The following is a 15,071-nucleotide window of genomic DNA, read 5'->3' as shown; positions in this document are numbered from 1 at the left end:
ACTTTTGTTTGTGTTGGACTGTATAAAATTGCAAATTCTTTAAATCGTTTTTTGCTTCACAGTATACAAATGAGGTGGATATAATATTCAAAAGCTTTCATTTATTATTTATAGTAATCAAATAACTCATTAAAAAAGACAATTATGTACATTTCAGGCGTAAACTGTTCTCCTTGAAGGCCATAACAAAGTGGTTAAACATTGAGCATGGGGATGTCTAAGATGCCTTCACTCTCATCCAGAGTGTGGATGTGTTCTTGTTCAGACGGGAGTGGAGATCGATGGAGGGGAGAGAAACCTAAAGAGTAGAAGCAAACATGATTACAAATATCAATATGATTAGATATGTCAGAAATCAAGAATCAGAAACAATTTTCGCCAACGTATGTTAGATCTACAAGGAATTTGACATGATGGGTGGTGCATAACATTGGACAATAACGCATAGGACAACAAGTACATGAAAGTAATAAACAACAAGTAATAAAGTACGGTTACCTTCTGAGGCTAAAAGATTCTTGAGCAGCTCGGCATTCATTATTGCTACAAAATACATGGATACATTATACACCAGTAAAAGTTCAAACTCATACAAGTTTGTAAATATCGTCAATAATTCAGACACAAGGTAAAGCAAGAGCCATACATTACATTACATGTCATTTAGCTGACGCTTTTATCCAAAGCGACGTACAATAAGTGCATTCAACCATAGGGTACAAACTCAGGAGAACAAGAAACAAGAAAGTGCAATTTCCTCAAATAAGCCAATTTACAATTTGCTATAGATGAGTGACGTTACAAGTACAATTTAAGTGCTACAATTTGTTAGTCTTTAGTCGAGGTAGAGTCTGAAGAGGTGTGTCTTTAGTTTGCGGCGGAAAATGTGAAGGCTCTCATACCTTTGGTTGGGCGTAGCAGGTCCTGCAGTTCTTTTGATAAATCTCGCACTGGAAAGAAAATAGATCAATGTAAAAGTCCTCATCAGTGACAGAAGCATTGGTGAGGCAAGAAAACAGGATTGGGTTAGTATGCAGGAAATACATTTATAAAGAAAGTATTTTTCATCTTAATGTGTAAGGGATCAAGTTCAAGCCAAAACGAGTATTTCAACCAAAAACACACCTCAGAAAATGTACAAACTCAAGTGCTCACATTCAGATGCATCCGTCCGGTTGGGCGCAGTGTTTGAACGCGACGACGACTGAAGGTGCAGCATGTCCTCCATGACCGTCCTTCGAGATTTGGCGGCACGTTTAATACTGCTTTCGGTCTCATCTGAAGTGGCCACTGCCGATTTGGCCTTCCGTAAAAGTTCTTTGGACGGAGGGACTGGCAGTACGACAGGGACGGAGTCGACAGTCAGTTTGTTGAGAAGTACAACATCTATCGGCCCATTGATGCTTTTCAGATAGATCTGATACTTTGTTGGGCAGTTCCGGACCTGAAAGAAGAAGTGTGCACATACTAAACCAGGAGAGCAAACAAACCACACTAGGTCCAAGTGATGCGGAACCTACAGCTTTGGGAATCGGCACGTCTAGTTTTGTTCCACATGGCGCTTGTATTGCCAAGAGAGTATCGCCTGAAGAAAGAAGAGAGTGAAAATACGTACAAACAATCACTGGTTCCTCTTTGTCACATACAAAAAAACAAAATGAAAAGTTGAAGAGAATGTTTTAATCTCGATGTTTTTGCATCAATCAGTGCAACTCAAAAGCTGCAGGAGAGATTGCTGGGGAGATTTGTCAAAAAACGGGGCAAAGGTGTGTACGCTTCTCATCACCCTTCTGGTTTTTGATTATTTGCTCTATGGAAAACATGCAGACACAAGACGGAACGAAGGAATAAGCTTACCGCTAAAACAGTTGCAGATGTCGTCATGATTCACGTAGGTCAGAGTTGATTAGAGTCAAAGTTCATCTTGAAATACCATATTAAATCTGCTCAACATGATGTTGCACATCTCAATACCAGTTTTAACGAAACATGTTAAAGCAAGATAAGTCAAGTATTTGTAACAAATTCAATGGCAGCTACATCTTTGTAAAAAGGATATTCGCTGCAGTCTTCTTTTGTGCTCGTGGTGCTCTGTTCAACCCAGAATTTCTGCTGGTCCAACATACTTTCCTTTTGCTCCAAGTCCTTCAGCTCCGCCCTCAGCTCAATCACTCTGTTGGTGACCCTGAAAGCATGTTCTCCTGGCACTGTGCCGCTTGAAGAACAGATATATATTGTAGTACATATTTGGCACCCTAATCTTTTACATATATCAATATTCAGATGCATGCACATATGGCAAAATTAAAAATTAAATAATAACTTACTTCCACTTAATCATGCTCTTGGAGATTTTCACAATCAGACCAACGCCCTCCAAAACGTTTGTGATGTCGTAGATACGCCTTTTTTTCTCCACAGCCAACAGCTTAACAGCCTGAAACAATCATTTTTGTTTTAGAATTTAGCCTCCCATTTCTTATCCTTTGATAAGTAATGTTCACTCTACGATTCAAGTGTCTCAGCCAACACATTCAGGGGTCACAACCTAAATTAGCACCAACCATATCACTTAGTACACAGGTACAAATTTCTGATGCAGCTTCAAAAAACAACATCATAAAAATATAATAATTCCAAGTTAATTATCATATTTGAAAGTGCTCTGACCTGTCATTTTATTCATTGTCCAAATATAACTTACGTCTTTCAGGTCCAGCAAACCGTGTTCAGCGTCCTGTAGCAAGCCCACAAACCTCGTGGCGAGGATGTGAAGGCTCTTCAGACTTCTCCGGTTTTTGGGGATCTCGTCTGGCGAGGTGCTCTCCTCGTCTGGACTATGTGGGTTGCCGTCTAGATCCATTGTCCTAAACGTGAGAGGAGATCAGATGAATCCCCTGAAGCTCCGTAATCTGTGATGTTTGAATGAGCTCCAGAGAACCCGCTTCACACGAACTATTTTTTCTTCAAAATAAAAGAAGTATCTGGATTAGCTATCGGAGCCATTACTTGTAGCTGCTTATGGTTTTGAAAAAGCTAAAGCTTGACAGCAAAACGGTTTTCGTAAAAAAAACACCTCACGTACTTATCGACTGTATCTTCATCACAGTAAGTTTCTCCCTTTGCCTACATTTATTGTGAAAAGTACCGAAACCCAGCATTTACTGTATCTTTTCCCACCTTTCAGAGCCAGCGTTAACTCCACTGTTGTTTCACAGCCTTTTATTCATTGCGCTTGAACACGCATACAAACATGCATACGAACATCTACATGACCTCCTGCACGGGAATACGTGAGAATAACGGTGTTTAACTCACGTGGATGGTGATGGTTCTTGTTTGCAGGTTACAGAGTTGCTGCCGACGTTACTAAGCAGTCCTGACCACGACAACTGAAAGTATTTAAATATATATAAATATATACCGGCCAAGGTATCAACTTTATCGGTGGTCCCGCCCTCCTCTGTCGTGGCGATAGGCGCGTTTTTTTTGTAGCAGCGGTTACATCCGCCTTCATAATAAAAGCCCAACTTTCAAGCCTCCACAATATAATCCTATCTCAGTACAATTATTAGACAAGTTAAAAACTGCACCCTAGCATTGATGTTAACTTCATTCTTGATTCGATATGTATTCCACACACTTTGCACTTTAAGGCTAGCCCAGTACAAGCCAGAGCTGTGTTGCCATTATGCATGTTAATCTCCTGTATTTTGTAATTAATTAAATGTCATATAGGTAACCAGGGTTTTGAAATGACATTGCTGGTGATTGAGGGACATCCCTAACAGAATTAGTAAAAGTAATGATGAATAATTTAATTTGAATCCAATTTAATTTTTAAAATGAGTTATTTATTTATAGGTGTTTACTGTTTAAAGTCGTTTCTATCAATTCTTGTTTCCAGTTTCCCTTTTCCGTATTTTTAATAATATATTAGCTAGAGATTGTACGTATACACTTAAATCCCAATATTTTGTCTTTTTTTTAAGTATCATGATTATATCGTACTGCTTTAGTATAAGTATGTTCCTCTGATTTTACCATGAATCCTTTCAACAAGTAGTTTATGAGATCCCCAAATGTTTTATTACAAAACAACGACGATGACTCAAAGCTCAAGTATCTGAGCTTCGTTGTCAGGCGCCGGTCACGTGGCTCACAGCAGCAGTCACATGACTTTCCGGCTGGTCTCGTTTACCCGGACCTGTTTTGGGGGGAAGTTACTGCACAGCACCCACGTCTGTTTGGTGTCGCTTCCAACACAAGTAGGTGACGTTAAATCGCAGCCATGTTCGCGGCCGGTTTGTTCGTGTGCTCGCTGGCCGCGTTTCAGGTCGTCTCCCGGGCTCAGTACGCCCCCGACGAGGTGACCCACCTGCCCGGTATGTCGTTCAAACCCAACTATCGACAGTGGTCGGGTCACCTGCAGGCGCGTCCCGGGAAGTTCCTCCACTATTGGTAAGGCCGGCGATGGCACTCTCGATGCGGCCCACGTAGTGCGCCTCTTGCGGCCTTTAACTAAAGCGGCTCGCGGTCTCTCCGGCAGGTTTGTGACGTCGCAGAGGGACCCGGTTAAAGACCCCCTGGTGCTCTGGCTGAATGGAGGCCCGGGCTGCAGCTCGCTGGATGGATTCCTGTCGGAGAATGGACCGTTTCACGTGAGGAGGCTACAACTTTGTGCACTAAACCACAGGCGCACTGCACCTAATGATAATACGTTTGACCGAATAGGTGTTGTTGACCTTTTCAGGTGAATGACAACGGGGCCACAGTGTACGAGAACACGTTCAGCTGGAACAAGATTGCCAATGTGCTGTATGTAGAATCTCCTGCAGGAGTGGGATATTCTTACTCCGATGACAGAAAGTATGCCACCGATGATGACCAGGTGAGTTCAGTGAGCGAGTGGCTACCTTTTGAAGTAACAGACTCATTTAGAAACGCTACTTTCCATTTCACGTGTTGTTCTCATAGGTTGCTGATGATAATTACAAAGCCCTGCAGAGTTTCTTTGCCAAATTTCCAAATTTCACTCAAAATGAGTTCTTCATCTTTGGGGAAAGTTATGGTGGAATTTATGCACCGACCCTCAGCCTGCGTGTGGCTACTGGAGCTGCCAAAATCAACTTTAAGGTAAGAGGTTTCATGCAAACCGTTTGAAGCTATCTAGAATACATAAAGTGAGTATAATTGTGAGCTAGTTATCTCAGTATTTCCACTCTGTGCAACTTTACACTGCTCTACACTTCAGAGGAAAATGTATTGTTGTTTTGTTTGCCTACATTTATCTCACTACTCAATCAGTTAAGATTCAGATAAAAAAAACAATAGCTACTCACCAGATACACTTTGGTGTATTATGAAATAAGATTAATAGAATTCACAAGCTCTGTATCAACTTTAGCCCACCTATCCCATCTTCAGAATGAACACATTAATGAATCCATTAATAATTATAATGCAGTGATACAAAAATGAGAAGTTAAGCTTATGTTGATAGTCCCACTTTCCTATTTTTACATAATTCAAACTTGTATGACTTACTTGTATCTAAGTATTTCTACACTCACTTCTTGGTTATATTGCTGCTTTTAATAGTGGAATACTTCATCCATTTCTGGTGCAAAGTTCTCTTGACCTTCAAATGTTTTGCTCCTCAGCACCATCCCCTGCTCAGTATCAGTACCGCCACCACAACGCAGTTTGAGGACTGTCAAGCTGTTATTTTGTGTCCCTCAGAAAAACAACGTGTATTTGAACTATTAACATTTATCTTGCGTTCATTTTTGTTTTTAGGGCTTTTCAGTGGGAAATGGTCTGAGCAGCTTTGAGCTCAATGACCAAAGTTTGATCTACTTTGGTTACTACCACGGCCTGTTTGGAGAAGAGTAAGTGGTACTTTGCAATGCCATCGGATGCTAGATGGTTCCCCTGCTTCTTTGAGCAATGAGCACGACATGCATGACATCCAGTTTAAAATAAATAGCATCAGCTTTATTTGCCATGTATGTGCATTCATGACAATTTACTTTAGTAGTTTTGACTGTGACAAACAAATAAATGTACAGTAACTGATGGGGTATGAATAGTTACAAGCTAGTGACAATAAGTCACGTGAATGTCATTTTCAAGCTCTGTTTTATGTGCAGTTTGTGGCGAGATCTGAACATAAATTGCTGTGACAAAGAAAGCTGTGATTTCTACAACACCAGCTCGGCGCAGTGCAATACGCTGGTACGTCGGCACCATTTCTTTACAAGTCTACTGGGCATTCCTGGTGCTACCTGGTGACTTTTTCCTTTGTACATGTCTCCCTTCAGGTGAATGTAGCCTTTGGTATTGTGTATAGTAGTGGGCTGAATGAGTATGCCCTCTACTTGGACTGCGAGGGTGGCAGACGATTCCACAGAGGCTACCAGAGGACCATGAGCCACCTGTTTACGAACAGCAGGAAACATCAGGACTCTCACAAGGTGAGCGCCGCTCGCCCATTCTCCTGTGCTTAGTTATTCTTGTCTCTTGTGGCAATAATGATAATCGTTTTGACAGAAGTTTTCAGATGGAGTGTCTCCCTCGGCGTCTGTGGGTGAAGTCCCGCCCTGCATCAACAGCACGGCTCAGCTGAACTGGCTGAACAGAGGCGACGTGAGGAAAGCTCTGCACATTCCAGACACGCTCCCACCATGGGACATCTGCAGGTAACCTCCAGCTAAACAGTTCATAGGATCTCCCAAATAAAATCGAAGGGAGCTGTGACTTGTTGTTGATGGTGTTGTTCCCTGTGAACATTGAATAGTTTTTGTTTTTTAAAAGAACAAAAATAAAGTACTAAATGTTCAACCTGCTGACGTGAAGAAGGTATGAATTCTCATCATGAGGAGGCATGAATTTATTGATGTAGCAGATTTTAATGTCAGTGCGTCCACTATCTATCCGGTCGGAGGTTCGGAACAAGTTAACCACGATCGCTATGGACTCTGAACCTTTTCTTTTATTGATAGCGATGTCGTCGGGGGTCAATACCGCAACCTGTACCCAACCGTTAAGGACGTGTACCTGAAACTGGTCTCCCTGGGTCTGCGTGCGCTCGTCTACAACGGAGACACCGACATGGCCTGCAACTTCATGGGGAGCCAGTGGTTTGTGGAACACCTCGGCCTGGAGGTAGGAACTTTCATTTCAGGAAAGCCTATAACAATGTTAAAAACTACAAGCGGATACACCTTTTGATACTACTGTAAATGAACGTTGTTCTCAGGCGACCGCTAATTACCAGACGTGGCTTCACGACAACCAGATCGCTGGTTTCTACGAGCAGTTTGGAAACATCACTTTCCTGACCGTCAAGGTAAACCCGGTGTGCTCGGCGTGAGCCGGGAGAACGCACGGCCGTCCTGTCGCACAGCGATGGCGTGGGGGTCGCATCGCAGCGTAATGCCGCTGTCCTCTGTTTCAGGGTGCAGGTCATATGGTTCCCCAGTGGGCTCCAGGTCCAGCCTTCCACATGTTCCAGTCTTTCATCACGAACAGCTCCTACTGAGCGGTGGAGGCTGCTGCAGGTAACAAACCTGCACTCGTCGCTCGATGGTACATTTTTCTCAGGGAAGAGGATTTTTAAGGGAAACTGTTATTCTCATTTTTATTGTGAAATGTGTATTTGAACGGAGATGTATTTGGTTGGATTATATATGAATGTAAGCTATTAAAGTGCCAACTTTGAGGAATTGAAATCCTTTTTATTGTTAATTTCTGAGGATCTCAAACAATTAGATTACATTTTTATGTGGCACTGATGTACGAATGTATCCAGGTGTTTTACATTGCGAGGGATAAATGGTGATTGTTCTAAACTTGAATGAAAAATTGCCTCAATCCAGACTAACTTTACTTTCATTAAATGTTTTGGACTGTCAGCATCACAATACTTGTAATTTATGCCCATACCTTGATTGTAGTTAGATTATTGAAATCCCTTTAAGCCTTCGGGAAATTCATGTTTGTAGGGCAACTTTCTCTGTTACAACAGGGACACATGATTTTTAATTATCACAGTAATTAAATGTCATTGATGAAAAAACTCCACAACCTCTGTCTGAAACCTGTTACCACAAATCATAAATGCATCCGGCATTCACCAATGACCACATAAACTCTTGTCTGCAGCACCAAAAATAAAAATTCTAATTCCAACAAGACATTTTAATGAAACGTCTTATTTTTATATATAGATATTAATTCTCACAGCAAGCATTACTTGTTACTTTTACCCAGTTTCTGCTTCTAGAATATATGGTAAATGTTTCTAGTCCAACTAACAATATGACTTAATCCCTTCAACCTCAACTGCCCCTTGTCACCCGACATTGCTGGATTTCATAAAACCGATAATCAAAAGATTGCAGATAATGTCCCTTTAATCGCTTGCTTAATTTACCTGCTTGCTGTGGTTCTAAATACATTTAAAACCAAGACTTAAATCCTTTCAGCTGAGTCCTAATCACATCCCTGCAAACATTTCCCTCCTTTAAAAGTGTCAGCTGTATTTGCAGAAAGACTAATTCAAAATAATTGATTGTTATTTGCATGTTTGATAAGATCTTGAACATTGTGGCATAAAAAAACAAAGCTTACACCTTTTAGTTAAAAAAAAACGCAAATAAATATTTAACCTCTAATTTGATCTTAAAGTTTGCAGTAGTGTGAAAGGATTCAAGTAAATAAACTGCAGCCTGAACACCAAGTCCAACTCTTTTGTTAGCTTTGCACAAACTGAACTCTGTATAGGTCACATACATGTTTGCATACATTCATTGCCAGTCTAATTCAACTCACTGTGCAGGTTTTCATACCCTGAATATGGAGGCGCTGCTGCCGTTGACACTTGGACGTATTCGTGGTGCATGCAGGCACGTTACCTTTTTGTACATTGCAGTAACCAACCGCATTAAAGGCCAGCAGGCTTAAATGTCTTTCGCTTTGTACTTTTACAAAACAACAAATAGGACTTCACCTACAAGCCAAGTATAAAATGATCGTAGCACTTTTATAGACTATAAGGAACCAACAAAACAAAACTAGCTCAAAAGCCTTCCTGAATTCATGGCCATAGAAAACCGTTGACTATCAAAGAATAAAAAATAAAAATAGAAAAACAAACCAGACTTGAACAGACTAACCGTGTCTTTAACACGGTCCTAGTGTTTGCAGACGTGTCAGTTTTGCATTGGGCAAAATTCTTAATATGCAGATGATTCATCATCAGCAGAGGCACCAAAGTCTGACCCTGGATCAGACCCAGGAACCACATGTCATTTGCAATAAACATTTACTTTGACATGTAAGTTGAAATATACAAACTGCTACAATTTCATTAATAAAATCCATTTGATTGTAAGAGCTTTGTGTGCCGTCCTCCAGCTCTTGTAAACAGGAAGGGAATATGTCGCCTGTACAGGTTCCAGAGACCAGGGAAACTCCTCAAACCACCAGAGACTGTTTCTTAGAAAAAATGAGTTCCATAAAAGCCCAACATGCGATTAAAACTTGACGTAAAATAAAATTCAAAGTGTCTGAAGTCATTTGGCATTCTGTCTCTTACTGCTACCTGATTGAATAAAGAGCTGTGGAGCTTTTACTCGGTATAGAGCAGGAACGTGACATGATGCAGAGGATCTTTTTGAATGAGTGTCATGAGATTATTCTCCATCTTTTGCAGTAGTTCAGAATTTCAGCACGAGACTGAGAACTGTTCCTTTTAGCTGATGATGTCTTGATAGATGGAGTTAGTTGTGGTGAGGCCAAAGATGAATGCGCCCATCGTGACCATGACAACACCGAAGACCACCGATCCATGCCAGCTGTAACAGAGACAGACGTGAAACAGAAGGCTTTATCAGTAATTAAGTTTACTTTAAATGGTATCAACAGAAAATCAAATGTCAACCATGTGGAGGTGTCGCTCACAGTTCCAAACCGAAGAACATTGTCTAAAGATTTGCAAATAACTATTGGATTAATCTGCAGATCTTTTCAATAATTAATAAAACCCCTACAATATTCAGTTAAAATGTATAAAACGGGAGCCGGAGACTATAGATACTTTAAATCTGGTCCGACATATCAAATGTGGAATGTTTTAAACTGTAGATTTTTATTTGCTTAATTGACATTATCAAAATAATTTCAGGTTACATTTTTTATCTCATCTTTTTGGTTCCTAGCAAACACGCTCCGATACACAGCACACTTGCGTTGGCTTGTTTTAAGGACATTGTTGCCATGTTACACAATATAATTGAACCAATTTGGAGCAAAGAAATTGAAAGACTTGCAGACATAAGCAATCTCACCTTGCAGTTCGGCTCGCTGTCTCTGACAGCTTGGCTTGCATCAAACACAAACCTGGTAAAGAGACGTGGGACAAGGACGTTACAGTGTGACATTAACGACTGACCAAAATCTGAAATCTTACAAATCAATGGAGGGAAATGTTACCTGGGAAGACGAAGATAAAGCAAGCTGCCAATCCTCCAATCAGAGAGATCACCCGACCAATATCTGGGATGAAGAGAGCGAGGACGAGCGTGACGACAAACCACACCAGCGTCTGCAGGATCCGCCTCCTCTGCTCACGACGCACACACACCTCCACCTGCTCGCCTTGGAAGCGCAGCCAGAGTCCTTCTAGAACTGCCCTGGAAGGACACAACATTACACCAGAGTGGTGAATCTCCACTAGAAAAGGTGCAAAACTGACAGGCACACGGTGCGACCAACCGGCGGATCCGAGGCGTGAAATTAAGAGCAAAATCTTACCTGCCACAGAAGTGTAAAATGGGGTAGGAGGTGATGACACAGATGACAATAAAAGCTCTGGCGATGGCCACAGCGACATCGTCAGAAGGGTACGACATCAACACGTCCTGATTGACATTGGAGCCGAACGTCAGGAAGCCACAGATGCCTGGTCAAACACAACAATCATTCAAGTGTTGAGACGTGTTAAAGATCAGAAAATACGCCACAACGAGACAGGATGACCAAGGAAGTGGATGTTTACTAAGACTGTATAAGGGTATTAGGTACATGTTTGAGTGCAGGTACATTACCTGTTCCTGTGTACACAAAGAGGCAGATTATCATGCTAAAAGTTACTACGACGCCCCACGGTTTGATCGCTTTTCTGCTCATGCTGTTGAACACCGGCACGCAGCTGACGTGGCACTGTGGATCAGGTGGAAAGTGAGAAAAAAATAATTCATCAATACCAAACTCGGTTTGAAACAAAAGGCATTTAGGTTTGTGATCTCAAATGATGAATTAAATGACACAAGTGAAGAGATACCTGGAAGCCAAAGCAAATGGTCGGCATTGCGTTGAAAACTGCAGTCCAGGAGGCAGAACTGTAACAAACACAAAAACGATTTAAGAACTCAAGCAAAGCATGACAACAACAACGCAGAGGTTTCTGCTTGAATGAGTACAGCGCTAAAGTAAGAACATTTGGAAAATTTGAAAAATGTCATCCAGCGTGTGCAGACTCACCTGGCAGAAACGGGACTCTGAGTCATATTTTTATCTGGGAAGATGTACTTTATAATGACCACGATGGTCACATACCAGGTTCCAATCACACTGAGTGCACTACAAAGAAGAAACAACAAGCCAGACATGATCGTCATTCCGTGCAAACGAAAGGGAACATTAACCGACAACGGAGGGAAAATAAGTTGAGCTAGTGACAACGTCTTGTACCTGGCATACTTCTGAAAGCCAATCTCTTTGGGGATGGAGAGAGGAAGGACGAACAGCACCGCGGTAACAGAGATGGTAAACTTGCGGTCAGTGTACCAGTGGTCAGTGGTATCATCTGTGTCATGAGCCATCGCTGCCACCACTGAAACAAAAAAACAGGAATCACCAGACGGAAATGTAGCGTAACCTGCTGTGCACGTGGAGGATACTTAGCTAAGCAGATAATTAACGTCACATGCCTTCACTTTATTCACTTATTCATTAAATAGGGTTAGACATTTTTACGTTTATTTCTTCATAAACCTTAAGACGCAATTTCACAGGTCGCAGTTGGCGTTTAGAAATCCAGATTTACACGGACTTTATCCTCCGTTAAACTGTGAGCTGTGTGCTGGAACAAAGGAAGATGTCTGGTGGCAGAAGCAGCGCGTTGCTGTGCCGTCATTGATGAGGGCAAAGAGCATCGAGGACGACGCCACTCAGCTTTTTCTATCATGTGACGGTCATGTGACAAACCAAGCCTTACACAGACTCGCACCCAGACGCTGACTATGTAGAAGTTGTCCTCCCGCCTGTATCTGGAAATACACTGTGACCTTCCACCCTATCGGATTAATCAAGAGAGGGCAGCTTTGTGAGTGATTCACTTTTGAGGTGTGAACAGACTTACAGCGATCCAGCTGGTCTCCAATGACGATGAAGAAGGCGATACAAGTCCCGAAGGTGTAGACGGCAATGGCGACTTCACACGCGATTCCTGTTACTTTCCCACAAGTGGCTCTGACGACCTCCTGATAGGAGCTTTCATTACTGACCTGAAGAAAGCAGACAGATGATAAAAAAAAAAAAAGATGACGTGGATTCCGTGGATTTTTAAAAGTATATGGATGGATTTGTTCCGTGGTAAACATGCAGCCTGAGCCTCACTGCCGTGTGCGATTGTGTGTGGTTTCAGGCATGACATTGAGTATAAAGCTATGGTTTTAATCCGTAGAGTAAATCATGATGTCGGCGATCTCATGAAACGAAATCATTTATGACTCATTTCATCCTCAAGCTTTAACAGATTTACACTGGACTCGTTCTCAATGAGGTTCAACACTCAGCACAAGTCTGGCCCGGCAGGAAGTGGAAGTCTGAGCTGTTGTGTAATAGTTTTCAAGAATACAAACAGCACGTTGTTGCAAAAGGCAAATGCGGGAAAAACACCAATGAGAAAGAAAAGTAGTCCGATATGAATGGAACATGTGGGAAAGTAATTAAATCCTGATATAGTTGATTCTGTGGCACATACCTGGGAGCAGTAGCCCAGGATCACCAGTCCACAGATTATGAAGATCAGCATGAACTGAAAGAAACAGGAAGCAATGTGTTTTAGTTCCCGATACATTTTCTCCATAGGCAGTGTTTCATTTTGGAATGCAATTTATACTATCAAACAGGAATCTTAAGCACCAGTTTTGTCCCTTTGTATTTTCTTAACGCTCTCTTTATGTTCAATGGGGTTATAGGTCGGTGGGCATAGTAAGCAATCAAATCACCATCGCTAAAAACTCTTTTGCCTCTCGATATGTCTGATTATCATTTGTCTTTACATCTTCCCTGCTATCACAGGCTGCATTACAGTGAATCTAACGGTTTACCCACTCAGTCCATCGATCAACAACACTAATTGTCATTTATTATGAATTTTGTGTTGTGAGAGCGCCAACAGTTAACACAACCTTCTAAATATCCACGTTGTGGTATTTGGTTGAAAATGTTGCGGTATTGTATTTGGGGAAAGGGGATTATGTCCTAGTGATGCGCGCCTCCCGGGGCTCTCCTCACCATTTGAAGCATGACTCCTGCAGTCACTCCTCCGGCCAGGTTGAAGGCGGCAGGGAAGTTGAGCAGACCCGCTCCCAGTGCCGCGTTAACCACGATGAAGACCGCCGCCCAAGACGACACGCCCCGGCTCCTTTCTGCCTCAAGTTGCCGGACGGAATCCACGCTGGGGCTCTGCAGGAGCCACGCTCGTTCTCCTGGGTCGTTGCTGCCCACGCCGCCCCAGTCCTCCACATCCGTGTTGATGGCCATGACTCTCGGGCCTACCAAGTCTTATGCAACCCGGAAAAATGGGTCTCCAACTCTCAGGGATCCAATTTGGATCAGAACACCCCAGAATCTTCAATACCAAAGCAGTCGGGAGCCAGATGATGCGTCTCAAACGTTACTGCTTAGTTTGATGGTGGAGCCGGTCGTAGATCTGTAATGAAACAAACAATGAAACAACACAAAGTGACCACTTATCAATGTGTCGATGGGGCACATGAGTTTCCATCTCATCTTCTACTGACAATCAATGAAGCACATACTTAGGACCAAGAGATACGAGGTCATGAAGCACTTGCACTCACAAGCGTGAGTGACAAACAAAACGAGACGGCTCTTCAATTTAACTTAGTGAAGAAAACACGTCCAGCAGCCGGACAAGAAGTATGCAGAACAAGTAAAACGAAGATCGCTGCGGATGGTGAACCGCTTCACAGGGACCTTCAGGAGATGCTGGTCAAACACCGCAGGCTGCAATGCGATCAGACCATCGCTCAGCTTTTCATTAACAGAACAATAACATGTGCCAACGCAGTCAGTCCCTTTGTTGCTCTGTGGACGGACAACAGCTAGCTAGCAAACGTTACGGCGAACCTCCGCGGAACACAAAAGAGGAATAAATTAACGTTACACTTTATCCAAACTGATCCACGCGCTCAGAAGTCTCGACGTGACGCGTATTTGCCGTTTGGCGACGTGTCGGAGATGAAACAGTGATAATGAGGCGCTGTACCTTCGGCTCCAGTCTCCGGGTCGGGAGTGTTTTTGATTTGGGAGCACATATAAAGCAGCAGGTCACGTGACGCTGTCACCTGACCGGACTCATGAGATTTTGTTCCGGTTTGGATTTATGGGTAATGTAGTTCTCTCTCTCTCTCCATTGACGTTCATCTCCAATGACACGGGGGCAAATAGTTTATTTTGTGTACGAACATTTCAAAACGAATGTATATGAAGTCGCGTGAGATGTTTTAGCAGTTGACAGCATTAGTTAAGTGTCTGAGGAACATTCTGCCGCGTTGCCTCATCTTCAGGCCCAGTTGGTATGGGGGAGAAATAATGCAGGTCTAATGTACCTGCGATCTCGAGGACCCCACGAATAAGAAGAAAATCATTTAAAAATATGTAATCATTATGGTGATTTTAATCTCAGATGAGCAGGACCTCGAATTGTATTTCTAGTTCAATAAATATAACGTGCAGTGTAGATTTAAAATACT

The 15,071-nt window shown here is 42.3% G+C and overlaps 3 protein-coding genes across 6 annotated transcripts; 1 reads left to right on the top strand and 2 right to left on the bottom strand.

The window, feature by feature from the left end:
* Positions 1-81: 81 nt before the first annotated feature.
* On the bottom strand, positions 82-3,503 carry LOC120833478 (transcription factor E2F5). 2 transcript variants are annotated; one of them, XM_040200590.2, is made up of 10 exons: positions 3,319-3,503; positions 2,705-2,867; positions 2,328-2,437; positions 2,060-2,215; positions 1,858-1,901; positions 1,521-1,585; positions 1,156-1,444; positions 903-950; positions 499-543; positions 82-298 (listed from the first exon to the last, which is right to left on the bottom strand). In XM_040200590.2, exons 2-10 carry the CDS (start codon positions 2,861-2,863, stop codon positions 195-197), a joined length of 1,020 nt encoding a protein of 339 aa, XP_040056524.1. In that variant the 5' UTR covers positions 2,864-2,867; positions 3,319-3,503; the 3' UTR covers positions 82-194. The 2 variants fall into 2 exon arrangements, with proteins under 2 accessions (XP_040056524.1, XP_077940981.1); XM_078084855.1 differs by lacking the exon at positions 3,319-3,503 and having other exon boundaries at positions 2,705-3,239.
* Positions 3,504-4,145: 642 nt separating this feature from the next.
* LOC120833441 (lysosomal protective protein) lies at positions 4,146-8,198 on the top strand. Of its 2 annotated transcripts, none has more exons than XM_040200562.2 (11): positions 4,146-4,461; positions 4,550-4,661; positions 4,754-4,891; positions 4,978-5,136; positions 5,800-5,891; positions 6,153-6,237; positions 6,324-6,476; positions 6,556-6,701; positions 7,005-7,167; positions 7,262-7,351; positions 7,460-8,198. In XM_040200562.2, the coding sequence occupies exons 1-11, from the start codon at positions 4,292-4,294 to the stop codon at positions 7,541-7,543; spliced, it is 1,392 nt and encodes a 463-aa protein (XP_040056496.1). In that variant the 5' UTR covers positions 4,146-4,291; the 3' UTR covers positions 7,544-8,198. The 2 variants fall into 2 exon arrangements, with proteins under 2 accessions (XP_040056496.1, XP_040056487.1); XM_040200553.2 differs by having other exon boundaries at positions 4,148-4,461; positions 6,553-6,701.
* Positions 8,199-8,739: 541 nt separating this feature from the next.
* Positions 8,740-14,676, bottom strand: slc38a7 (solute carrier family 38 member 7). Of its 2 annotated transcripts, none has more exons than XM_040200577.2 (12): positions 14,585-14,676; positions 13,588-14,005; positions 13,052-13,105; positions 12,428-12,572; positions 11,758-11,899; positions 11,548-11,646; positions 11,348-11,405; positions 11,112-11,226; positions 10,819-10,966; positions 10,498-10,697; positions 10,353-10,404; positions 8,740-9,860 (listed from the first exon to the last, which is right to left on the bottom strand). In XM_040200577.2, the coding sequence occupies exons 2-12, from the start codon at positions 13,834-13,836 to the stop codon at positions 9,758-9,760; spliced, it is 1,365 nt and encodes a 454-aa protein (XP_040056511.2). In that variant the 5' UTR covers positions 13,837-14,005; positions 14,585-14,676; the 3' UTR covers positions 8,740-9,757. The 2 variants fall into 2 exon arrangements, with proteins under 2 accessions (XP_040056511.2, XP_040056507.2); XM_040200573.2 differs by having other exon boundaries at positions 14,483-14,664.
* Positions 14,677-15,071: the final 395 nt, after the last annotated feature.

This window comes from Gasterosteus aculeatus, chromosome 12, assembly GCF_964276395.1.
Source record: "Gasterosteus aculeatus chromosome 12, fGasAcu3.hap1.1, whole genome shotgun sequence".
Taxonomy (NCBI): domain Eukaryota; kingdom Metazoa; phylum Chordata; class Actinopteri; order Perciformes; family Gasterosteidae; genus Gasterosteus; species Gasterosteus aculeatus.
The sequence above is the reverse complement of the archived record's forward strand: the minus strand, read 5'-3'. Positions and strand labels throughout refer to the sequence as shown.

What these genes read in the sequence shown, in the direction of transcription:
- LOC120833478 (XM_040200590.2), bottom strand. Translation starts at nt 2,863, where the DNA reads ATGGATCTAGACGGCAACCCACATAGTCCAGACGAGGAGAGCACCTCG. An exon ending in AAGAGCATGATTAAGTGGAA is followed by an intron (nt 2,216 to 2,327) that starts GTAAGTTATTAT and finishes CTGTTCTTCAAG; the next exon opens with CGGCACAGTGCCAGGAGAAC. An exon ending in ACAAAAGAAGACTGCAGCGA is followed by an intron (nt 1,902 to 2,059) that starts ATATCCTTTTTA and finishes ACTCTAATCAAC; the next exon opens with TCTGACCTACGTGAATCATG.
- LOC120833441 (XM_040200553.2), top strand. Translation starts at nt 4,292, where the DNA reads ATGTTCGCGGCCGGTTTGTTCGTGTGCTCGCTGGCCGCGTTTCAGGTC. An exon ending in GGGAAGTTCCTCCACTATTG is followed by an intron (nt 4,462 to 4,549) that starts GTAAGGCCGGCG and finishes TCTCTCCGGCAG; the next exon opens with GTTTGTGACGTCGCAGAGGG. An exon ending in ATGCCACCGATGATGACCAG is followed by an intron (nt 4,892 to 4,977) that starts GTGAGTTCAGTG and finishes TTGTTCTCATAG; the next exon opens with GTTGCTGATGATAATTACAA.
- slc38a7 (XM_040200577.2), bottom strand. Translation starts at nt 13,836, where the DNA reads ATGGCCATCAACACGGATGTGGAGGACTGGGGCGGCGTGGGCAGCAAC. An exon ending in TGGAGACCAGCTGGATCGCT is followed by an intron (nt 11,900 to 12,427) that starts GTAAGTCTGTTC and finishes TTTTTGTTTCAG; the next exon opens with TGGTGGCAGCGATGGCTCAT. An exon ending in CAGAGTCCCGTTTCTGCCAG is followed by an intron (nt 11,406 to 11,547) that starts GTGAGTCTGCAC and finishes TGTTTGTTACAG; the next exon opens with TTCTGCCTCCTGGACTGCAG.